Source organism: Chanodichthys erythropterus, chromosome 6 (assembly GCF_024489055.1).
Source record: "Chanodichthys erythropterus isolate Z2021 chromosome 6, ASM2448905v1, whole genome shotgun sequence".
Taxonomy (NCBI): domain Eukaryota; kingdom Metazoa; phylum Chordata; class Actinopteri; order Cypriniformes; family Xenocyprididae; genus Chanodichthys; species Chanodichthys erythropterus.
The window spans coordinates 3838070-3865346 of NC_090226.1; the positions used below are offsets into that span (position 1 = coordinate 3838070).

Below are 27277 nucleotides of genomic sequence, written 5' to 3' on the forward strand. Positions count from 1 at the left end.
CCCTACATGTTCCCTGCCCCTTGTTTCTTTATTATTAGCTACCAATAATAGAGTACTGATCATTTTACTATCTTTGATTTCAAAAGATTTTCCCACCAAATCTGTTCAGAAAATGCAGTTTCTGTCTGGTCCTGCACATTTGCCTGCATCTCTGCTGCCATCTGGTGGCTATACTATCACACATCTACAGCAGTTGAGTTTTTTTTTAGCTCTGCAGAAATGTCACAAACTCACCTCAGGATAAGACCACTCTGGAGAATAGTCCGTCACCACAAACAGCCTTCCGGTAGCCTGTAACATTGCCATGTTCCCATGTGCCACGGCTGCCGACACGGCCTCGGCCACCTGCATGTATGATAGCTGTCCTGCCTCGCCCGCCACCGCCCCAGCCTGCGTGGACTGCGGGCTGCAACAGGGCTGCAGGCAGAGGTCCGAAGAATTGTACCCTCTCGCCCCATGAGCTCCTTCGTCTGCACCTTGTTGCGCAGCGGTTCCAGAAGAGACCTGCCCCTCTGTTCCTGAATGGGTCATCAGCTGATGACCGTAGAGAGCGCTGCCGCCCGGCACTACTGCCGTACCACTTCCGCCCTCCACCGAAATGAAGTCATTGATGAGATCTGAGAACTGATTCCCAAAGGAAACATCAAAATGGTCCAGGTTGATCTCCATGGATCCTCCTCCATTGGTTCCACTGCTGCCCAGGCTCTGGTGGGACCCTACGGTGCTGAAAAGCCCCTGCACCAAACCGGCTCCTTGCAGGAGTGGCTGGAGCTGTTGATGGGGGCTGTTGTTGGTTCCATTTCCCTCGGTGTCGTTGCACAGAGTTCCACTTTCTGGCCTTGCGCTCGCTCCTCCAGATCCCTGCCCGACTCCACCACCTTCTGTTGGCTGCTGAAGGTAGTGCTCTGCGCCCCCTACACCCTCGTTTTCTCCTCCTCCACCAGGTTGCAAGTGGTCCCCTGGTTTCATCAAACAATCGGAGTCCTTCTCTTGGACGCCGCCTCCTCCTTGTTCTGCTCCTGCTGGCTGGTCCAAACCACCCACTTCTTCATGCTCCTGGCCTGGTGTCGGAAAGCGGTTCTGGTACTGCAGAAGCTGGAGCGACCCAGCCTGTCCATTCTGTTCGTTTGGAGAGCCGCCGTTGCAGTTAGAGGCAGTGTGCTGGCTGGGGTGGGTATGGTGATGGAGATGTCCGTTGGTTCCTGTCGTGTCTGTCTTGACGACAGACAGACCCATGTAGGCATTGGAGTCGTGGGAGTTCTGGGTCGAACCAGAGTTGTTCTGGTGGGTCTGGGACTGTGGAGAACCTTGCAGAAAGAAGCTGGGGGAGTGACCCTGGTGGGCCAAGTGAGAGCTGGAGATAGCTTGTCCATAACCTGCTGCTGACATAACACTGGACGGATAGTCTTGCTTGGCATCAATGGCGCTGAAATCCATCTGCTCGAGTGTGGTGCTGGGACTGAGTCCACCTCCAGATGGCAGCAGTGAACCAGTGGGCGTCAGAGCCAGAGAGTTTTGGCCAGAACCGCTGCTTGAGGAACCAGAGATACCGACGGCATCGCTCACCACTTCTCCAACCTGATAGCCACCCTCTTTAGCCAGCTGTTGTTCAAATGACGTGTCCTCCGTCTTGATGTTCTTCACCAGAGAGGGGTTAAAGCCGTAACCGTTGTCGCTGAGTGGTGGAGAACACCTCAGCCCTCCGTTGCTGCAGCTGCTCCCGTTGCTCTCCTCGGTTTTCAGCCCATTTCCTCCATAGGTCTGACCTTGCTTGGGGTTGTTGAGGAAGCAGTCGGGGTCAAAGTTCATGTTGGTCTCGGGCAGCTTGATATTCCCGGCTTCCAGGTTACTAGACAGCACCAGTTCTTCAGACACGCTGGCTGAAGACAGCATAGCAAGTCCGTCTGTGGACCCTGCATCTGCCAAACCCACTCCCACCGCTCCAGCAAAGGCAAACTTGTGACTGTCGGCTGTCACTGCTAATACTAGACTGCTAGAGGCCGTGTCAGCACCCAAGAGGTGAGCGTTGGGGTCTACAGTAGGAGACATGCTATAGACAGGGTCTCCAGAGACCTCTGACATGAATACAGTGGCGGACTGAGACAGGCTGTTCATTACGGAGGCTACGTGGCCCATTCCTGTCACTACGGGACTGTCGGCCATATCGGGGTCAGAGTTAAGCCCACTGCTAATGGAGACAGGTGAGCTCTGGGTGGTATCTGGCACTTCCACCTGGTTGGTTGAGGACACCTCCATGCTGTTCTGGTGAAGCAGCGCCGGCTTGTGCACCTTTCCGTTCCTTTTCTCTCGGCCGCCTGTTCCACCAGCACCATCGCCCCCCGCCCTGCCATTTTTACTCCCGCCGTGGCTGTGCTCCGTCTTTCCCTCGGACACATCGTTGTTCTGAACCTCGGAGTGGGTGCTGCTGTAGGCGCCTCCGGTGCGAGGGTCCACTTTCGGGGAGATGATACGGTGTTTGGCACTGTTGCATTTGTGATGCAGGCTGCTCCCAGCACCTACAGAAAGAAGACACATTTTAAGTTATGCTATAATATTAATGTAACTATAAATACTGACAAACCATGCATTTTGATCTATTTTATTGGCTTATGATTCATGGAAAGAGCTGGACCTCTGTATACTGTACCACAGAAATGCTAAATGCTGATGTTTATTCTATGGAGTGTTGCTTAAAATGCATAACAAAACCACATAAAAAATAGATATAAATAAATATTACATAATTAAATCAGAAAAAAATCATAATGTAAATAAATAAATGAAACATAATATATACGAATACATAGAAATGAATAAATAACATATTGCTTAACAAATACACATTATACAAATATTAAATACGAAATAATAATATTCAATTAAATTCTAATGTTAGAGAAGTGGTTGTATATGATTTTCTCTTTTAAACTATAACTGACAGGATTTGTGATACAGTACAGTCCAAAAGTTTGGAACCACTAAGATTTTTAATGTTTTTAAAATAAGTTTCGTCTGCTCACCAAGGCTACATTTATGTAATTAAAAATACAGTAAAAACAGTAATATTGTGAAATATTATTACAATTTAAAATAACTGTTTTCTATTTGAATATATTTCTCAAAGTAATTTATTCCTGTAATGCAAAGCTGAATTTTCAGCATCATTACTCCAGTCTTCAGTGTCACATGATCCTTCAGAAATCATTCTAATATGCTGATCTGCTGCTCAAGAAACATTTAATGTGTACAATTGTACAAATATTTGTGTACAATATTTTTTTTCAGGATTATTTGATGAATAGAAAGTTTAAAAGAACAGTGTTTATCTGAAATCTAACCTTTTGTAACATTATAAATGTCTTTACTGCCACTTTTGATTGATTTAATGCATCCTTGCTGAATACAAGTATTCATTTCTTTAATTTCTTTTCAAAAAAATAAAAATAAAAATTCTTACTGACCCCAAACTTTTGAACGGTAGTGTATAATGCTACAGAAGCTTTGTATTTCAGATAAATGCTGTTCTTTTGAACTTTCTATTCATCAAGGAATCCTGAAAAAAAAAGTACACAACTGTTTTCAACATTGAAAATAATCATAAATGTTTCTTGAGCAGCAAATCAACATATTAGAATGATTTCTGAAGGATCATGTGACACTGAAGACTGGAGTAACGATGCTGAAAATTCAGCTTTGATCACAGGAATAAATTACTTTGTCAAATATATTTAAATAGTACACAGTTATTTTAAATTGTAATAACATTTCACAATATTACTGTTTTTTTACTGTATTTTTAATTAAATAAATGTAGCCTTGGTGAGCAGATGAAACTTCTTTTAAAAACATTAAAAATCTTAGTTGTTCCAAACTTTTGGACTGTACTGTATGTGGTGGAGAAAACTTGACAAATTTCATCTAACTATCAATAATTTCAGAGAAAATGAATGCATTGATTTCATAATATTTTAAAATATTTTTGTTTAATGTAAATGACATTACTGTGCAATGCGTGTAATTTTTGGTGGAGAAAGTTTATACTCAGTTTAATTTTACTTGACTCAATCGTGCCATCTACTGGCCATAATCTATACTGAACCTGAAATTATGATGGAAAGGGCTCTCAGTAATCTACAGCAATGTCCAAATTTAAATAATACACTGGCAGATTTCTATTATGAAAGAAGATGATAAACTATACAATCATACTGTTAGATAAGTTGCTTAATGGCTGTCAATAAAACTCTTATGGAAAGAGAAAAGTACAGAATATAGTAAAGAAGACATGTTTCACATAGTTTTATAGACAGGGCTTCACCTAAGCCAGGATAAGGCCTTAGTTCAGTTAGGGTATTTAAGTAGCTTTTTATAAATGTACACTAGAAAAAAACATTACTGGAGTGCATCTTGAGACAAAAAAATGGCACTGAATTATTTTAAGATATGTCAGTACAAGTTACTTTCAGTTAAAACAGCTCAAACATGCATTTTAGTCTAGGACTATCTTAAGCCTTGTCTGTGAAACAGGGATAGTGTGCATATTGAGATATCTGACTTTTGGTAACAGAATTATAGGATTGTTGAGACTTTTTTTTTTTTTCAGGAAACAAATCTGAAAGGCAGGAGGCTATTCGATGAATCTCATTACTGCCTATTGAGATATTACAGAGATGTCATTTCACGCCCGTTTCCTTACCCAGGTTTCCCGTGCAGAGGCAGTTGTGAGTCCGGGGAGGTGGTTTGGTCTGGTGGCTGTCCAGAATTTGCTGCACGAGCTGCTCTGCTGAGAAGCCAGTGCTGCTATTCCCATTGCTGCAAGTCCACTTGATGCCATGAACTGCCAGGAGAGAGGAGACACAGACGTCAGCCAGACAGCCACACAGACCAGCACCTCGCCAGCACTTCCCTACTGAAACTGCAGGGGAGAGACAGCCTAACTTCCCCTACCACTGTCTACAGGGCTGTCACTGTCACTCATCATGGGCCGAATCCATCAAATGCTTATGGAACGTGATCTGCCTTTTCCTACAGAAATGTCCAGGCAACCAAAAATTGTGTTTGTAGTAATGCACTTGCAATGAAAGTCTATGTGGGGAAACATTCTGGAGGTAAGCATTTACATGACACCTTTTTTTTTGGGGCATTTTGGCCATTGTTTTACACAACAGCTGTGATTTGGGACCCTGGAAATGCAAACTGTTTTTTAAAAATGGTAAAGCAAATGTTGTCTATAATGCTTTACTTCCTTTTAACTTATGAGACAATTTTGAAGTGACAGCAGATAATCAGGTGCTATTTCAGATCACCCCAAACCAACATGGCCAGCCTGATAAAGCAAAACAGTGAAACACTGACATCTGCTGGACATTCTCAGCTACTACAGCTAAAACACTGACGATCAATGAATGGTTTATGTTACAAGCCTGAACCAGTCAAATACCTTTTTACTCTATCTGTGCTGTTTCATGTGCAGTATGTTTTAGTAATGAGGCCCCGGGTGCTGGTTTAATGAGATGAAAGCATCACAGAGCTATATGAGCAGAGTGACAGTTACTAAAGCCATCTTATTTGCTTCCTCTAATGTTGATAGAAAACACAGCATGGAACCGTGCACTTCATCTACTGAGAGCATCATTTTTCATCTTTCAGTCCAGAAATAAACATCACAGTCATCTGACACAATCCAATTAGAGACACTCAGAGAAGAACTTCATGATTTTAGTCAATACAAATCAGTTTGTCTCAGAGACAGAGAGAGGGAGAGAGACAACACAGTTGCTTACATATGCATGATATGTGTGTGTGTGTGTGTATATATGTACACTAAAAAATAACTACAAAAAAACGAAACAAATGTATTCTGAGTAATATTATTAGTTGTTTTCAAGGAAGTAACCTATAGGCTACATTCTCGTAAATAACAAATATTACCCAGAATTCATCGTTTTTACAGTATATTACTTCTGTATATTGCAATGCATTCTGGGTAATATTATTTGTCATTTTCAAGAAAGTAGCCTATAGGCCTCTTTTCTTAAAATGACAAATATTACCCAGAATGCATTGTTTTACGGTATATCACTGTTACATTGGAAAATGGTATTTGACTGTATAAATTTGTTTAGTATTTTTACAGTAATTTTTTTAGAAAAATAACAATTAATCACGACTAATCGCATCCAAAATAAAAGTTTGTTTACATAATATATGTGTGTACTGTGTATATTTTTAACAAATATACTATATTTATATATAATATAAATTACACACACACACACACACATATATATATATATACACACAGACACGCGCAAACATGTAAATATTTCTTAAATGCATACATGTGTGTATATATATATATATATATATATATATATATATATATATATATATGCATAATAATTGTGTTTACATATAAATAGGTGTACTATGTATATTTTATATATATATATGCATTGTGACATTATTTTAATGACAATTAAGCACATTTCACACTTACATTATCATTCTGTTATCTGTTATTAAAACAAACAAGTTTATAATATTGGTATTATTTATATTGTAGTACTGAATTTGATTCATGGGTGACTTAAAATATATTTCAAAAATAATTAAGAATCGAATTAAAATCATTGAGAATAATCAGAATTACATGGAAACTCAAACATCCAGTCACATTATAGTAAAGAGGAAGCTGGGTAAATGTGCTTAACTGACATAAAATAAAATAATCTTAATTTTCTTTTTGCAATACATAAATTATATTGACATTCTTCTGCTGACATTTTAGGATACTTTCACCTGAATCACACATATCTAACCAAAATGCCCTTTTTATGCCCCAGTACATATATAGGTCACATCAAGGCCACATCTTATCTGAACAGCTGGCATCATTCAAAATACATGACTGGTAAGAGCAGTCAGTCAGCCACTTCAGATATTTGAGTTCTCAGCTAAAATTCCCTGTGATTTCCACCTGTCACCAGTAGGTGGCAGTACCGCACCATCATTGAGCTCAACTCTCAGAAGGTCATTCAAAGAGATGATGATGATGTGAGAAGCGTTCTCCTGCCCTTTCAGCGCTGCACTACCACATCATGAAGTTAATGACTCATTGATGTGTGTTCAGATTTAAAAGTCACTCTAACATTACAGTGAAATAACTGCTGTGAATTTACAGAGAGTGTGGCAATGTGTGAACACGAACGCTGGCTTAAACTCAACTGGTTTTGTGAAGTTAAAAGCACAAGAACACAGAGGATGGGTGTCGAAATGATTTGGATCTTTTCCTGACATGCATCTGTAATACAGATGCACCCCTCTGAGAACTAAAACGCATTTGGACACTTTAAAATGTCGGAATGCCAAACAAAATATGAAAGCAAATGCCACTTGTTTTGATATTTTGTTATCTAATGGAATGACATTCAGATATTTCAAGTGTGACTTAAGTGCTCAAATACCACAGTAGAAACAGATGAATCTTCTCTGGTATAACCTTGAATATATAGCTATTAAATAAATACAGTTTTTCCCCTCTAGTAGACATATTATACTATATTCATACTAAGAACAAACTAATACTGTAGTTTTACACTCACACATGGGTTTGAGCTGCCCGATGAGCTCTTCCTTGGTCCATTTGGCCCACTCTTTCTTATCCGTGTTGATGGAGCACAGGATGGGCCCACACGGTTTCCCACAATCCTCTATGGCGGGCACGTTCAGGTAGTGGACCAGCACAATGTCAGGGTTCTAAAGAGAGAAAAAGAAAGAGCTGATGAGATGAAAGACTGCATTTAATGAGGGAAGAAGGAAGTGAAGACAAAAGCGAGTTGAAACTGACACAAAAGGAGAACAGCGACAGAACCAAGTTTCTGCTCAAAAGAAAGTCTGAACATTTTTTTCATTGGGTCTATGGAGAAGATTTAGGAAACATGTCTTGAATAAAACATGGTAAACCACGGCAACCAAGTGTATATTGAAATGGTACTCTCACATATACACAGATACACATACTGGAGATTTTTCCTCACAAAAACCCAGATTTAAAATAATCATCATAAAATGCATATCAAATGCAATGCATATCTAAATAAAGAGTGAACATTTATGTTTCATGGCATGAAACAAGATACTTGCGGTGCGTCTGAAATTGAATACCTCCCTACTATATAGTATGTAAAAAACAGTACACCAAAAAAGTAGCATGTCCGAATTCATAGTATTCGAAAAACAGTAGATGAAATGTCCCCGGATGACCTACTACTTCTACCAAGGCTGCATCTGAAATCGCATACTTCCCTACTATGTGACAGAAGTATGCCTGAATTCACAGTACTCATAAAACAGAATGCAAAAAGTACCCAGACGACCTACTACTTCTGGCAAGATTCTGAAGTGTGCATATGATGACTTTACTATCCTATGAGGCCACAGGAGAGGATTTATGAATGGCAATAAAGCGACGCAGCTGATGGTGGTAGGTCACGTGATCATGACAACGTGGCAAACTGTAGTACGTCCGGTGTCATGACAAATCGGTGGCCATGGCAATCAAGCCATAATTTTGTGAAATTATATAAAAACTTAAAGGTGTGCTCACACCTTGTCATAATTACCACAATTATGAGATTCCAACTTGTAAAAAGAGTTCACGTCCTTGAGAGCTCCTGCTTGTACCACCTGACTGCTGCAGATTCATTTGGCCGTTGATAGTGTTGCCACAGAAACACATAATTCCCAGTCGGAGGATGTGAACAGTTGTTATCTTAAAATGATGGTAATTACAACATGGTGTGAACGCAGCATAAAAATATAGTATTGAATTGTCCATATTTACAAAATGTATAATCTGAGCCAATCATAAAATGCTAGCTATGAAATTATGGAATGAATGGAATTATTACAAAAATCAGTGATGAGCTGAGTAATAATGGAAATGACATTTTTTTGGTTCTGAACAAACTACGGAAGAGGATTAGGGCCAAGCAATAATAAAAAAATAAAACCATCTCGAGATTAAAGTTGTTAAATTTAGAGAAAAAAGTTGAGATAAAATGTTGAGAATAAAGTCATTAAATTATGAGAAAAAACTTGTTAAATTATGAGAAAAATGTCGTTAAATTTCAAGAAAAAAGTTGAGATAAAATGTTGAGAATAAACTCATTAAATTATGAGAATAAAGTCATTAAATTACGAGAAAAAAGTCGAGATAAAATGTTGAGAATAAACTCATTAAATTATGAGAATAAAGTCATTAAATTACAAGAAAAAAGTCGAGATAAAATGTTGAGAATAAACTCATTAAATTATGAGAATAAAGTCATTAAATTACGAGAAAAAAGTCGTTAAATTATGAGAACAAACTTTTTTCTCGAAATTTAATGAGTTTTTTCTCGTAATTTAATGACTTTATTCTCAACATTTTATCTTGATATTTTTCTCGTAATTTAACGAGTTTATTTTCAACATTTTATTTTGACTTTTTTCTCGAAATTTAACAAGTTTTTTCTTGAAACTGAACAACTTTAATCTCGAGATGGTTTTATTTTTTTATTATTGCTTGGCCCTAATCCTCTTCCGTAAAAAACCCTTTCATGGCAATTTGTAACTATTTTATGTTTTGGCGAATTCATAGTATGTTAGTATGAATTAGTATGAATTTGTACAATCTGCTTACGCCCAACTGACAGTTAGGTTCAGGGGTGGACCTTTTCTCTAAAAATCATATGTTTCCTTATGAATCACAGCTTATGATTCAAAATTGCGGCCACATAAAACCCTTATGAAAACCATGTAAAACACAGATTAACCGATTAAACAGATTAAATATTTTCATGATTTGTTATCACAACATTTTTTCTTTTTGTCAAATCAACTTGAATAATTAATATGGCTCAGATAACATAATATCTCGAGTTTCTGTTGGTTAAACCAATCGTCTTCATTGTATTAAAGGGTTAGAAAATTCTGTCATTAATTACTCACCCTCTTGTCATTCTACACCTGTAAGACCTTTGTTCATCTTCGGAACACAAATTAAGATATTTTTGATAAAATCAGATAGTTCACTGAGGCCTCCATTGACAGCAAGATCATTAACACTTTCAGATGCCCAGAAAGCTACTAAAGACATATTTAAAACAGTTCATGTGACTACAGTGGTTTAACCTTAATGTATTAAGCGACGAGAATACTTTTTGTGCACCCAAAAAAAAATAAAAAAATAGCAACTTTATTCAACAATATCTAATGATTGCCGATTTCAAAACACTGCTTCATGAAGCTTCAAAGCTTTACGAATCTTTTGTTTCGAATCAGCAGTTCAGAACATGAATCAAACTGCCAAATTCACATGATTCGAAGCTTCATGAAGCAGCGTTTTGTAATCGTCCATCACTATTGTTATCATTATTTAGTTTTTTTGGCTCACAAAAAGTATTCTCGTCGCTCATAACATTAAGTTTGAAGCACTGTAGTCACATGAACTGTCTTTAGTAGCTTTCTGGGCATCTGAAAATGTTAATTATCTTGCTGTCAATGGAGGCCTCAGTGAGCCATCGGATTTTATCAAAAATATCTTAATTTGTGTTCTGAAGATGAACAAAGGTCTTACGGGTGTAGAACGACATGAAGGTGAGTAATTAATGACAGAATTTTCATTTTTGGGTGAACTAACCCTTTAGCTCAAATTTTTAATTTCAATGAACTCAAAATTTTAAGGCAACAAGGTAACTTTTTAAGTTAAACCAACAATTCTTTTTTACAGTGCATGGTTTTGCAATACTAACCACAGTTTAATCATGTAAAACTGTGGTTGTACAAATGGTAATCAATCTGCCAAAAAACATGGTTATTACACTTTATTATATGAAAAAAACATGGTTAATTTTCATAAGGGAATAGTTACGTTTTCTCGAGAGATCAGGTTGGAATTCATCTGTGATGCATGATATGTATGCAAATTGACAGATACTGGGTGCAGACAAATTAAATTAGTTATCAAATAAAAACTTTTGTATGAAAGTGTGCTTTACGGAAGTCCACAGGGCAAAAAGTGCATATAGTTAAAGAAACACCCATATGCAGCATCCATAGAGGAAGTGAAATTAACCCATTCAATTACAACTCCATCTGAACACACACACCCCAGAGAATCTCAGCCACGGTGGAGGAGCAAACTCACTAAACGTCGGGTCTGTGAGATGTTTTGCGTTCGTTGGCATGGAGGTGGGAGTCGTTAATTGGCAAGCACGCGTGAAAACACAACAGTCTCCCATTCTTCGCCCGAACTCCCCGGAGCAGATGCCCCCAATTAACTTCTAAGTATTTACCAACATCAAAACACCGCAATTCATGCCGGCTCAGAATTACGGCCATAAATTATCCTAATTGACAGCGTAAGAGTAATAGGTGTTGTTTAAAGCTCAGCTGCTATAAGCACAAGTCGTGGGTGTGAAGGGGATACGTGGAGCTTTAGGGGCAGAAATTCAGCGGCTTTGAATGACTAATCAAACTGTAGCGCATAGATACACTCAAAGGACACAGCTGATACATGTAGCTAAACGAACAACAGAAACAGCCAGGAGTGTTGTACATGTTGTGTTAGAAAGTGAGATAGTTGGAGAAACTGAGTCAGTTAGGGTTAGTTATTCACCAACATATAATTTTTCTCCCAAAAATGATCTAGTTTATAATTGGGGCTGAGTAAAAGCACATCTACATGAATGGTGCGGGTTCTCAGACAGAGAGAAATGTGGCAGCGGCAGCAGCTTGAGACATTTTTGAAGCTTTGTCAATGTTAAACTGTCAATAAATTTCCCCTGCTGCCACTTACTTACCTTCTCTATCAATCTACCTCCACGCTCTCCCACCCTAAACTCTACAGCGACTCGAGTCACACCATCTGAGCTAATCGATGAGATACAGGCCAGAACTTGACTTTGAAATCAGTTCCTTTTGTCTTCGCATCACCTTTGGCTTTTAAATAGAGCCAATCATTCGGCGTTCTTGACCGAAAGAGTTAGTACGTCTCTCTCAGTCTCCGTGAAAGATGGAATCAACTTTCTCAGCGTCTGTCCGGCGGCCCCATTAGCATTTTAATATTGCAGCGTTAGCGACCAGATGGGAGACGGAAAAGAGCTAACACATTCAGGGATGCATATTTCAAGGTGTTTGCACAATACCTTTGGTAGATTTAAGGAAAAAAAAGATTTCATCACAGTCTCAAACAAGAGAGAAATTGGATTGCATTATTTGTTTGCCTTTTGAAGGCACGATTATACTGTTTTGTGCTAAAACTTCTACGCCAGCATATTCACCACCCTGCACTGTTTTTATCAGCAAGAACTGGAAAGGGGATGTAGTTGCTCAAAGGTGTCAAACATAATATGTGCAACAGAAGGGTTAGTTCACCCAAAAATTAAAATTCTGTCATTTATTACTCACCCTCATGCCGTTCCACACCCGTAAAACCCTACGTTAATCTTTATTAGTCGTTATTTTGTTTTTTTGGTGCACCAAAAATATTCTCGTCACTTTATAATATTAATATTGAACCACAGTACTCACATCAACTGATTTAAATATGTTTTTAGTACCTTTATGGATCTTGAGAGAGGAAGTGTCATTGCTCCCTATGGAGGCCTCACGGAGCCATCGGATTTCAACTAAAATATCTTAATTTGTGTTCCGAAGATTAACAAAGGTTTTACGGGTGTGGAACGACATGAGGGTGAGTAATAAATGACAGAAATTTCATTTTTGGTGAACTAACCCTTTAATGCAATGCAATTATGATTTCAAAGAGTATAAGGTGAACTCAGGTTGATTTGGGACATGTTTTTCCTAGTCATTTCAATGGCAAAAATTGTCAGAATCATTTGATTTTGTAAACTATTCGATACACACAATCTTCAAATATAGCATAGGCCTAGGCTATATCTCAAACTGGCTGTCAACGTGCAAAATTGCTACAAATGTAACATAAGAGCAAGAACAAAATGCATGCAACTTAAATACTCAAGAGTAGTCAAAAATGCAAGTCAAACTCACAGCAAACAATGATGGTGCACACAGCATTTATCTTAAACAGAACCGCTCTGAGACGGCAATCATGAGCTTCTCGCGGGCGAACAGTGTGCTTTGCCCGCTGCAACCAGCCTTTGCCATGTGATAAGCGCACTACTATATTGCGATTTTATTTTCTCTTCGATTAGTGGTGTTTTAGGTTCATTACAAAACTGTGGCGGGACAGATTAACACTAGAAGTCCCAGAGAGCAGCCATTTGGCTTTTCTACCTATAAAACCCACAGGACAGCCGATGGGCTGGAAGGCTTTAGGCTAATATCCTTAATCAGCTGTGAACAGTTGCTTTTGTTATGTAAACAATGTGGGGCCATGCTGAGCCACTTCAAGGAAACTTGTGTTTCACTTTGCCATCTTAGGGAGAAATCAACACACATGTTTTGTTTTTTTTTCCTTTGTTGCTGAGATCTATTGATAAAAATAGTACAAAATAAAATAAAGAAACCAACCATTTGTACACATATTTACAAATAATATTAAAAAGTGAGTGAGTACATTCCAGAAATCACTCACAATCCTGGCACTGCCTGGCAATATATTATAAATACATTTTGTATATATTCATTATATATTAATCTTATATTTGAAATACATCATAAGTCCATTTTTAAAAGTGTTTGAAAGGTGGGTTCAAGTGTACTACAAGTGGTAACTAAATACATTTTTCTATACAGAGATAGTATGTTAAAAGCACATTTTAGTTCAAATTCATGGTGTCTCAAAATAGCACAGTTGAGTACACTTAGATGTTCTTAAGATTATCTTAAGAAGTACTAAAGAAGAGCTTTTAGTATATTAAGTACAAAATAAGTGCATGGAAATAGAGCACTGTACATTATAGAAGTGTAAAAGTGTACTAAAATAAAGTGTATTTTACTGCACTTTTTTTCACTGGGTAGACACTCCAACACTTTCTGTTTGCATTAAGATTATTTTTATTACCACACTGGCAGATATTGATAATTTTACTTAAGTAAAATGCACTTAATTTAGATCCCCCCAGGAAACAAGACTAAATATCATATATAATTTTCTCATATAGAAAATCCATCTTGATTTAAGATTTTTTTTTTTTTTAATTTACTTGAAATAGGATAAAAAAAATACTTAGTATGAAAAGCATGGTTGCAGTGTGAATGAGTGAGTTAACTTTTTAAACATCACTTGCACTCCCTCATTTCAGGGTTAACATACTCAGAGTTTTCACTTAACCTCCTTTCTGAAACCGGCCCATGGTCAATCAAGTTCTCTGCTTTTAGCAGGTCTCCCTCCCCCACACATACAAACAAGCCACCAGCAACCATTCACACACACACCCCCAACCCCCCTGCAGATTGCTCAGGTAATGACCATATTTACACATGAATTGATGCTAATGATAGCCAAAAGACTAGCCAGTTAGCATCCACTTGGCTAAAGGAAGGTTACAAATCTCTGGGACTTCTAGTGTTAAACCATGGCAGGTCATCTTTGTAATGAAATCAGAAATAAACAGAGTGCAATAAAGCAGGATTATTAATCAATTTAAAAAGACTATTATTCACCTCATATATGTTCTTTAAAAGTCTTCGATGTAAACAGCATTTTAATCTCTGGTTTGCATATCTTACAGTCGACTCAAGTGAAATATCCACTCATGTACGTCCTTTACATAATCAATAGGTGATCTCTTTTCGGCGAACAGACGTTATAAAACAACACATGGCGGTAATGAACAAATTTAGTTTGTGATCTAGTAAGAACAACTCACTGCATTGCTTCAATGCAATACAGGCTCGTGACTCGTCAGAACCCAAAACAGAATGTAGCTTTTGGTATACGCTACACCGCTACTTGCTGGAAAAAATAGTTAGGTACTGGAAAAGCTAGACTGTTTTACAAGTAACTGAGCTACTGACAAGCTACTGAAAAATGTAGTTGAGCTAGTTGCGTCGCAACTTGTAGCTACTGCCCAACTCTGCAAATTGGCCAAAATATTGAATAAAAAAACAATAAATGGATGTGAAAGCAGGGGGCCGGGAATCAGGGGGCCTTAGCAAACTTCCAAGGGGGTCTCAAAATGACACTAAACATCCTTACAACAAGGTATATTAACTTAAGAAGCAAAATCTTACAAACTCGATTCCAAAAAAGTTGGGACACTGTATAAAATTGTGAATAAAAAAAGTTAGAAATTGAATAATTTAAAAATTTCATAAACTGTAGAATAAAGATAACATATCAAATGTTGAAAGTGAGACATTTTGAAATGTCATGCCAAATATTGGCTCATTTTGGATTTCATGAGAGCTACACATTCCAAAACAGGTAGCAAAAAAAGTTGGGACAGGTAGCAATAAGAGGCCGGAAAAGTTAAATGTACATATAAGGAACAGCTGGAGGAACTTATTAGGTAAATTGGCAAAATGATTGGGTATAAAAAGAGCCTCTCAGAGTGGCAGTGTCTCTCAGAAGTCAAGATGGGCAGAGGATCACCAATTCCCCCAATGCTGCGGCGAAAAATAGTGGAGCAATATCAGAAAGGAGTTTCTCAGAGAAAAATTGCAAAGAGTTTGAAGTTATCATCATGTACAGTGCATAATATCATCCAAAGATTCAGAGAATCTGGAACAATCTCTGTGCGTAAGGGTCAAAGCCGGAAAACCATACTGGATGCCCGTGATCTTCGGGCCCTTAGACGGCACTGCATCACATACAGGAATGCTACAGTAATGGAAATCACAACATGGGCTCAGGAATACTTCCAGAAAACATTGTCGGTGAACACAATCCACAGTGTCATTCGCCGCTGCCGGCTAAAACTCTATAGGTCAAAAAAGAAGCCATATCTAAACATGATCCAGAAGCGCAGGCGTTTTCTCTGGGCCAAGGCTCATTTAAAATGGACTGTGGTAGAGTGGAAAACTGTTCTGTGGTCAGACGACTCAAAATTTGAAGTTCTTTTTGGAAAACTGGGACGCCATGTCACCCAAGTTGTTATCAGCGCTCAGTTCAGAAGCCTGCATCTCTGATGGTATGGGGTTGCATGAGTGCGTGTGGCATGGGCAGCTTACACATCTGGAAAGGCACCATCAATGCTGAAAGGTATATCCAAGTTCTAGAACAACATATGCTCCCATCCAGACGTCGTCTCTTTCAGGGAAGACCTTGCATTTTCCAACATGACAATGCCAGACCACATACTGCATCAATTACAACATCATGGCTGCGTAGAAGAAGGATCCGGGTACTGAAATGGCCAGCCTGCAGTCCAGATCTTTCACCCATAGAAAACATTTGGCGCATCACAAAGAGGAAGATGCGACAAAGAAGACCTAAGACAGTTGAGCAACTAGAAGCCTGTATTAGACAAGAATGGGACAACATTCCTATTCCTAAACTTGAGCAACTTGTCTCCTCAGTACCCAAACGTTTGCAGACTGTTATAAAAAGAAGAGGGGATGCCACACAGTGGTAAACATGGCCTTGTCCCAACTTTTTTGAGATGTGTTGATGCCATGGAATTAAAATGATACATTTTCTCATTTTAAACATTTGATATGTCATCTATGTTGTATTCTGAATAAAATATTGAAATTTGAAACTTCCACATCATTGCATTCTGTTTTTATTCACAACTTGTACAGTGTCCCAACTTTTTTGGAATCGGGTTTGTACAAAAAAAAAGCTTTTTGCAAGACAACAAGAAGATTTTTTTTTTGACTATCTTGCTTGAAGGATGTTAAGATGTTTACTGGAAAACAAGAAAAAAAAAATTGATTAGAAAAATGATTTTTTTTTTTTTTTTTTTTTTGCAGTGCACACATTTTCCAATAGTTTCTCCTCTTCTATCTCTTCAACCTTCACAGAAACTGTTGCCCTCTTTCTTGAGCTGTCACTATGTTGCACATTTATCTGTTATTGTTGTAATGTTGATTACAGTTTCACTTGCACCTAAATGTCACATAAAAAGCAAACTGAGTGGGTTGTATCACGTCAGTCAAACCTCTTCTTGTATCAGGAGGTTCTAAGTGCATGTCATTTTTTTGATGTTTCAGATGGTTTTACTCTGTCAAAAGATCACATTTCTCCTAAATGACGTGCTGACTCACCCCAAAAGTTTCCTTGTTTTTAGAACTGTATTTTGTTAATGATTCTCACTCCATTTCTCTCCGGTTCACTTCCCAATGGTGCAATATTGCTGTTGCTCATGGCAGTTTCAACACATGGCTGTAACCTGGCAACAAGCCTTGATAGATACACACACTCTCACACACATGCACACAAATACACATGTTTGCATGATGTGTGGCCAGTGTAGCTCAACCATAAACTGCTTCCCATCTCATCAAAGTTAATGAAGGTAATAAATTAAGTGTATAAATACTCTCTCTCTCTCTCTCTCTCCTTCCACACAGGTGGATCTTGCATTACAGGCACGTCTGTCAGTTTGTAAATGTCTGGAGTCGTCTCACACCTGCTGTACTTCAGCTGTGTGTCTCATTCAAACTGCTGCACAGCAAACACACATTCAAAAACACAAGCAAATGCAATATGAATAAGAAATAGTACCAAATAAGAGCTCTGTGTGAGAAAAAGACTTAAATTTAAGCTTTTATGCACTGAAAATGTGATACTTTTATGGCGCTCGACAGCTGGTTCTGTCCCACTTTCACTGTATGGAAAAAATCACGACAAACTAGGGCTGCACAATTAATCGAATCAGTGTACACTGATATATCGAACGCACACGAAACACCAGGGGAAAAAAAGCAAAACAACACCAGGACCCGCCATTTTCAACAAGCCGTGCACACAGCCTAGTGCTGTCAAAAATATCTACATTTCTATATGTATCTATACTGAAATATCAGAAAGGATACCAATACTCCTTTCGCAGGATTGCGCATACTTATATTCATTCCCGCAGATTTTGCGCTCACAGGAAGCGCAGACAGATAATAAAGCCGCCTTTGACATACAAGCGCCAAAATAAGCTCTTTTTCGTGGATTATTAATGCTCAAATACACTCAGAAACAACGTCACAATGCCCATGGCTCTGGTGAGTATTAACGTAAAACAGTTCAGGAAGAATGTGTCTGTCAAATCTTAAAGGGACAGAAGCCGAATAAACATGCCACTCTCTACAAAAGAATAATAAAAAAAATCACTTACTGCTCTTGACTTATTAACTTCTGTCACTTTAATTGATTAATCTGTATTTAATTTTTACAATGAAGATTATCCAATGTTATTTTACATTTGATTAATTTGTTTCTTTATTCAGTTTCTTACCTGATCACTACTGTTATCACTACTAAAGCAGTCTATTCTGTTGTATTTATTTGTGCTGTTAGTAATTTGTTCATTTTTTCTTATTTTATTAATGTTAACTTTTTAAAAAAAAAAATTCAATTTACCATTTGAAATCAAGCAGGTGAATTTCAAGGGAATAATCGACAATTATGATTTTTGTCATAATCGTGCAGCCCTACGACAGACTATTAAAGTTGGCATGAGACGGAAGTTGCGATATTATTTTATTCCCTATTGCACTGTATATACGAATGAAAATGCTTTTCGAATGTAGGGAGGGACTTGATTTTGCCCATCAGGAACTGATTGGATGGTTGTGGTTTGCTATTGGTCGATCTCATGTGAGTGACAGGTTGCCCCGCCCTCATCAGAGAAGAAAAGAAATGAGGGAGGGGAAGTTATTTTGATTGAAGATTATGAGGGAACATGAATTTAAAAAAAATAATGATGTGCACAGATAAATAATTTATAATAAATACTGCAATATGTCATAAAAAAACAAGAATTGTCAATTTTGATTTCATGGTGACTTTAATGTTGAGATGAACTTTTCCTGTGCCACTTTTGATTTAAATGTGAATCAGACGGGTCCAGATACAGCGTCTGCACAGTGTTTGATATTCTGCAGGCATGTCGCTGTGCTCATGCATGACTTCTATCGATCATACAGTCTGTGTGTGATTGGAATATTGCCTAAACTGAAAGAGTGTGTGTGTGTGAGTCATAGCTGTATGCATTGCATATTGTGTCAGTGTAAATGCACGGAGTGTGTGTTGTACTCTGGGCTGTGTTTAATAGCTGCCCTGGACGCAGTGAACATGATGATGAATGTTCCAGTGTGTCCATCATTAAGCTGCTCTCTGCCCAGGGCACACACACACACACACACACACACACACACACACACACACACACACACACACACACACACACACACACACACACACTACTCATTTCAAGGGCAATTTCCCTTCACTTGTGAAGGGCTTTACGTGTGGACACAGAAGTGTGTATTGTAACCCATTAGGTTTTTCTGCATTTAAAGTGTGAGTGCGGCCCGTCTTCACTGACCTGCCCAGAGGCTCCTGACATTGATATCTGCACTATGTCTCAAATCACTTCATCTACAAGCTGTTTGCTGTGGCTTTCTTTAGATGTTTAGGTTGTCTAAAGTGTTGCTATAAACTATGACATTAAAACATGAATGCACAAGTTCACAGAGAGATTTTGAGAGAATAAAGAGCCTAAAGTGCTGTATTAACCCTTTGTTGCATGAAGTTGGATTGAAAATGGACAAACCCAGCGATTGGGTTGTTTTAACCCAGCAGTTGGGTTAAAATGGGCAGTTTTATTTAACTCAACTATTGTTTAAAAATGACTATTTGGCTGGCTTAAAATGAACCAAAATAGGTTGGAAATTAAAAACCAGACACATAATTACTAGAGGCAACAATAAAAATCAAAAGGTGAGCATTTATTAATAAGCAATTTAGAGAGATATTGAGAGAATACAGAGCCTGAATTGCTGTATTTAAATCATTAAACCACAGACAAACTATTTTGTTTCTTTTTGTTTCTTTCTACTTCAATGCAGTAATATAATTATTCCAATATTTTTATTATTACTATTATTTTAAAAATGATGCATTTTGACCAGTGGCAATTATTTATTATATTCATTAATTAAAAATACATATAAAGAGGATAGAATAGAATTATTGGTAAAGGTCAAAGGTCATCACTCATAGTAGTTTAGTTGTATTATATCCTGAATGGTTGAAATGGCTTTTTAAAGATGACTGTAGTGGACACCAGCATCAGAGGGTTAATCATTTTTTGTCACTTTTATTTATACGCACAGACCCACATGAATACAAATGAACACACATGCTGCGTTACTGACAGGCATCTGCCACGGGGAATAGAGACGTCTCTTAAGCAAATGGAGATGTGCAAGAGAGTTGAGAAGATCTACTGTGGCATAGCAGGAAATTAATTGAGGACATCAATACAGCATTAATCATTAAAACACGGATGCAGAAAAAGCAAACAAGATGCTTATTCAAGAATGTGAGAGAGACAAAAAAAATACAGAGACAGAAAAATGTGATTTGTGTTTGGGAAAAAGATCATTTTTTAAATTATATAAGTATAAATGATAGCAATGAATTTCATGTATGTAAAGGAAGGAGGATGGCTTTCACGACTGTATTCAGTAAAATAAAAATATGTTAAATATATATATTTATTTTTCCTCTAAAGTTTCTAAGAGTCTCGTATAAGAGCTGAGCGGACGTGTCTGTGTTTGATGCAGGGATGCAAACAGGTAAGGGGGGAAAAAGGTGAGAACATTGTGTGGGGCGGGGGCATGCTCTGAACAGAATATTTTAAAGATATTTGCTTTACATGCTCATTTGTAGTTACTTTAAGGGATTTTTTTTTTTAAATTATTAGTACCTTGTATGTCCAAAACTGTAATTTTTCACACACACAAAAAAAAAAATTGTTGCAACATTTCAAGAAAATCAAGATTGAATAGGCTACATTTGGTCAAAACCTCATGTTATAAAAAGATGAAGTGCTATGGCTATTTAAGACAATATTGGCTGATTAGACGGTAATACTCAGCTCTCTCTCTCTTCACCGTTCCCACATCTCAAAACACCCCATAAAAACACTTATTCATTGGATCTATGCAAATCCCATAAGTGACCTATTTTGATCTAAAAAAAAATCAAATCAAAACAAAACAAAAAAACACATCTACACACATCTATCTTTGCACACAAGCTCTGAAATAATGAAAAGGCTTACAAGCGAGCATCAATCCTTGTGTGATTTGAGTGCGTGTGGCCAAAGTGTCCATTTATAACTGTCTCTGAAACACACTGAGGTTCAGAGGAGAGAGGAAGACTGTTTATATCTTTTAAGAAAGCGATTTTATCACATTCTTAACAAGTATCATCATACAAACAAAAAACTTTAGATAAAGATCAATCCACCTGATAACAAAGAGTGTGCAATATTAAAACTTGCTGTCAAAGAATATATATATATATATATATATATATATATATATATATATATATATATATATATATATATATGATTATCAGTGGTTTTTGTCTTTTGGCACTTAAAATCTACTGCTTTTATTGGAAGACATATACATATATGTTTACATATTGAAATGTACATATTGTTTATCATTATATGACCTCTGTTTGACCTTCGGTTTTACTTTACTCATTTCTTATCATTTGTGTTTGTGTTCCACTAGATTTAAACAGTGCAAATGAAGGAGAAGAAACAGAGGGATGAGGAGAAGCCGTTCTGCAGTCTTGCTGCACACGGACACCGGGGGAATGCTTGAGAAACAAAATGCTTACCGGCCTAAAAGAGAGGCTTGGTTGTGTGACAGCGCTTTAATTGCTTCATTACTGTAATTAATTTGCTCTCTTTTCAATTAGCAGCTGGGCCTTTGTGATGTTTTTCAGCTGTTATTTTCTTCTGTTTTCTTTCATTTGCTCTCTCTTTCTCTTTCTCTCTCTGGTCTCGTGGGAAAGACCTGAAGTTGCTTTTCTCCAAAGTGAAAGTCCAGAGAACCTTCTAGAGCAGTGACTGTAATGTACTGCTCATCCTCCAACACATCTGCCTCCCTTTCACTTTCAGTTTTATGGAGTTTTATTGCCATGACCAGAAATGAATGTGCTGCACATAAAGCTTCACAGTTTTTCACAGAAATTCAGTGCCTACCAAATCATACAATTCCACACATCACTCACACCTTACATGTTTATTTATTAGTGAACGTGACGTTCCTACATCAACATCTTTGTTGATCCTGGAAGAATATTGCAATCAACCAATCATATTTGAGGGACAACTTTACAGTTTATGTTAAGTTTAAGCTTACAACCAGGGTTTGGTGCTTCTACATCAGTGTTATTCAACTATCATTTCAGGGATAAGCTATGGATTAAGTTAAGGAATGTTGTTCCAAGATCAACAAAATACGTTGATCCAAGAACATGTCTTACTTGGCAAAATCATGGCAACCTTATTTATTAGTTTTTTCCTTATTATGATCACATTTTTAAAGGGCTCTGAATAAATGAAGTTAAATAAATGGGTACAATACATTTTTATTTGCTAATTTGATAATGCTTTCAGATACCAACCATATTTACCGTATTTAAATCCACAAAATTCCAAAGATTTTCACCCACAATCAGAAAAAAAATATAAACTTACCAATAACATAACATTTATTATTTCCAATCTTAGCTGCTAACAATACAACAACTTTAAATAAATAAAAAATAAATTATATAACATTTATTTATATAATTATATAATCAATATATTATATAATTATATATAATCAATTATATGTATATATAATCAATAATGTAATATAATTTATTAATATAATTCAATTGTGTAATATATATATATATATATATATATATATATATATATATATATATATAAAATTGTAATTGTATACAATATATGTATAATATTATATATGTATAAGTTTATGTATAATATTAATAAATTATTTCTATAAAATATAATATTAATTAATATAAAAATAATACATTTATTTATATAATACAATTATTTTAATGAAAATTCTGTTATTTTAATGGAAATTATACATATTATATATATATATATATATATATATATATATATATATATATATATATATATATATATATATATAATTATATAATTGTAATTGTATACAATATATTTATGTATAATATTATATATGTATACGTTTACATATAATATTATTAAATTATTTCTATAAAATATGTAATATTAATTAATATACAAATGATACATTTATTTATATAATACAATTGTTTTAATGAAAATTCTGGTATTATTTTCAGGGTAACACTTTACAAAAAGAATGAACAATACTTCTACAGCAATCTTAGTTCATTTTAATTTCAACTTTTAGTAATACATTTTTAAAATCCAATGTATTTGTTTGCACTGTGAACTAACATGAACAAACAATGAACAGCTGGATTTTTATAAACTAACATTAACAAAGATTGATAAATACTGTAACAAATGTATTGCTCTTTGTTAGTTCATGTTAGTAAGTACATTAACTAACGTTAACAAGTGAGACCTTATTGTAAAGTGTTACCATTTTAAGTACCAGTAATTCAAAAGAAATACTGGCTAAAATAATAAAAATGTGCAAAAATGTGAATGAAAGGCCAAATTAAAATAAAGGTCTCGTGCATGGCGCCATTCTGTACGGTTACACCAAGACCTTTGTGCTCCATGCTTTCATTTTTAAATACAATGCATTTAGCTTGAATTGTAGGCACAAGAGATATCTAGCATCCGCCACGTCTTCCCGTTTCTATAGCCGGGCTGGTGAGGGTGTCTGTGGGTCAGAGGCTGACAGCTGAACACACTACCTTCACCAGCCTGTAATCAGCTCCAGACCTGCTCGGCTTCAGCGCTACCTCAAGGCCTTTCAGGAAGGATGTATTATTTAATGGGCCATGAGCTCTTGCTCCTTGACATATGCTGTTCTTTCTTTGTCGGTCTGTCTCTCAAACACACACACCTTCTCAGAAACTACCTCTCCAGCACTACTTCCAGATGAAACCTGCCGGACTTTGAAACACTGAACCCACCTTGAGGTTTTTGTTCGAACAATGCCATAATGGCTGTTCCTGTCTGAGAGGTCAAGGGGAAAACAGCACTAATGGCTCACTGGCTCCACAACACGCCACATTTGTCTCTGGACCTCCTGTGAGTGGAGGTCACAATCATCTCCTGAGGATCTGTGGATTTCAACGAATGCATGTGTGTGTGTGCTTTTCACCGCTCTCAGGTTGGCGGGCACAGGAAGTCTCAGTTCTCCTCAAGGACTTGATGAAAAAGCTTCAATATGTCACGGAGTGTTCAGACGGAGGGCTTAAGGGTTGCAAAGTCATGGCTTTCACTTTTCAAGTTAGTCTTTTTGGGAAAGAATCACGCTGAACATCAAAAGGAAACGAATAATGCCTAAAGTTTCATTGCCCACTGTGAACTTTTGTTCTGAAATACTTATTTTGAAGCATGTTTGACTATTAAAAGCCTCCTATCTTTGATATAAAATGTTCTGATGAATGCAATGTTCTTTCCTCTATTTCCTATTGAAACAGGAAGTCTGAGCAGAACATATTCAAGTGCTTGAAATAGCTGATTTCCTTTAGTTAACTTGCCACTTCTAGTCATTTGCAGGTTGTATCAGTGTATCAGACATTCTCATTGTACAGAGCCTCTGCAAAAATTAGCATACTGTACGTCCCCTACAAAAAAGATGAGTCATCAATATTTTGGCCCATTTTCACAAAAGGGACAGACAGTAAAGTTTAGAACAGGAACATCTATTAAGAAAGTAAACTGGGTCCTTATTGATTTCATCTTTTAAAAAGGTGTTGAGGGTTACACATTACAAGTAACTTGAGTAACGAAATCAGATTACTTTTTCAAGTAACTAGTAAAGTGATGCATTACTTTTTCAATTTACAACAAAATATCTAAGTTACTTTTTCAAATAAGAAACACAAGTGACTTTTTCACCTGTATTGACTGACAGCTCTCCTGTCCCCATGTTGAGAGGAATAAGGTGTTGTGTGCGCTGTGTGAACATGATGGTTATTGTAGTTCTAGACTAAATGTGAACATGCATTTACTCATCTCACTTGCACGAAAACATTCAGTATTCCTCAAAATGAATAAAAACAATGCAATCTCTGAATTTTATGCAAACCTGTAATAAAAACTATATTAAATTACAAAATATACTTTATGTATTTAATCTCACTTTATTAACCAATGTCTTTGCTGCTGACCTTTAATGATCTAATTCAACCACACTAATAAGCAAAAATGACTTTAGATTAGATTTAAAAATAAGAGTGTTGAACTTTCTTCGCCTGTATCCTATTCTTCTATGATCCAGAATGGCAGCACAGCTGAAAGGTTTGTTTGAGCTGCGCCCTCTACTGTACAGGAGTAAAGATGCATTTCCTTCATCCTGAGGCTTATTCATTTCACTTTTGGTGTGAAAGGGCTTTTACATTTGCCAAAATAGAACTTTTTTGTTGTTATTAAAAAACAACGAAGTAAGCCCATCCCAGGTGAGGAAAAAGTAACGCAAAAGTAATGTAACGCAGTACTTTTCATAAAAAGTAACAAAGTAATGCAATTAGTTACTTTTTTGGGGAGTAAAGCAATATTGTAATGCATTACTTTTAAAAGTAACTTTCTCCAACACTGGTTATAAATATGGAGACGTGTGTGTGTGTGTGTTTGCAGTGGAGCCGAAGGTGAATGTTAACGCTGTATTAAGTGTAGTTGTGCAGTGTGTCCAGCCGAGCCTCCGAAATACTCCCTAATGCCCGGCGGAAAGAGCAAATGGCTTCGCTTTACTCAGCATGAAATGGAAGTGAATGGACGGGTCAACTGCAATACAAGAATGTGGTCACAATTTAAACAGACTGTCAAAAGACACAAAATCAAAAAAAGGTGGTTAAAAAGAAAGAAAACGACGGAGAGAATGTGGGGAGAAATAAAAGCGTCTTTCTGCATTTCCTCGCAATGTGTGATTTGCATTTTTCAACATTTAATGCTCTGTAAGGTTTGTTAAAAACATTCTCACTCATAAAGATTCAGATGACACACATGGTAAACAGCAATCATGTCACCCCCATAAAGGTTTCAGACGCCTCTGCAGACTGCTGGCAAAAGGCATGGCTGAATGAATAAATAAAAGGCTCTTTTGGGGCCGTCTGTAGCCTCCGGTACTGAGAGACAAAGAGTAAATAGTCTAGATTTTGACTATCACAAGACTGGTCAACACTGCAGCTTATTCGGCCCATAAACCTCCCATTTAGACAGGAAGAGACCAGCATATAAAGTGACAGGAAGGTATTTCTTTATATATTTTAACTTTTTAACAATAGGAAAATACTTCATTTTATTTTTTATTTTAACCGGTTAAAAACAGAAAAAAAAAAAAAAAAAAAAAAAAAAAAAAAAACTTTCTTATTATTGTATTCTTTAAGTATTTTTAGCAACCAAAACATTTTTTTTCTTTATTTTTCTACTTTTTTCATTACATATTTAAATTTTTTAACAACAGAATTTTTTTTTCTTTTATTATTAATTTTAACATTGTCAACAACAGAAAAAAAATATTTTTCAATTTCATTATTCATTTAAATATATATTTTACAACAGAAATAAAACTTGCTCTGCTTTTTATTATTTTAACATTTTAAAAAATGGGGGAAAAAATAACATGTCATTCTTTATTTTACAGTTATAATAATACTGTAGGTTAAACAAATTGTGGGTAACACTTTATTTTGATGGTCCACATTCTACTAACTATAAGTAACTTTGCAACTACATGTCAACTAACTGTCATTAGAATATTAGTAGACTGTCTGACTAATATCTACACCTTATTTTGATGCTCCCCAACAGACATTCAACTGACTATAAGTAACTTTGCAACTACGTCAACTGATTCTACTAACCCGAACCCTAAACTAATAGTCTACTAGAGTCTATTAAAACTCTAATGGGAGTTAGTTGACATGTAGTTGCAAATTTACTTATAGTTAGTAGGCTGTCTAAAGTGGACCATCAAAATAAAGTGCAACCTAATTAGGATCCTGTGGGCTTTCAAGTTTCTAAAACTTTAAGTGACAAATGTGACCAAAGTACAAAGACTGACCTTGACAGGTGTGACTGACAGTCCCAAATGGTGTGTGTGTGTTTAATTTATCTGAGAGCACGTGCGGTTTTCTACACGCCGTGACGGTTACCAATCACTGCTGTGTAACCTTGTG

The 27277-nt window shown here is 36.6% G+C and overlaps 1 protein-coding gene across 8 annotated transcripts in view; it reads right to left on the reverse strand.

Moving 5' to 3' along the window:
* camta1b (calmodulin binding transcription activator 1b) overlaps window positions 1-27277 on the reverse strand; it is a 240753-nt gene that overhangs the window by 16478 nt on the left and 196998 nt on the right. For 7 of the 8 annotated variants that reach the window (XM_067387774.1, XM_067387780.1, XM_067387778.1 and 4 more), the window contains exons 5-6: window positions 7605-7758; window positions 235-2516 (exon numbers count right to left, since the gene is read on the reverse strand). In XM_067387774.1, the coding sequence (XP_067243875.1) occupies window positions 235-2516; window positions 7605-7758 (2436 nt within the window). Of the gene's footprint in view, window positions 1-234; window positions 2517-4696; window positions 4847-7604; window positions 7759-27277 lie in introns of those variants that run through there. The other variant, XM_067387781.1, reaches the window with a different exon arrangement.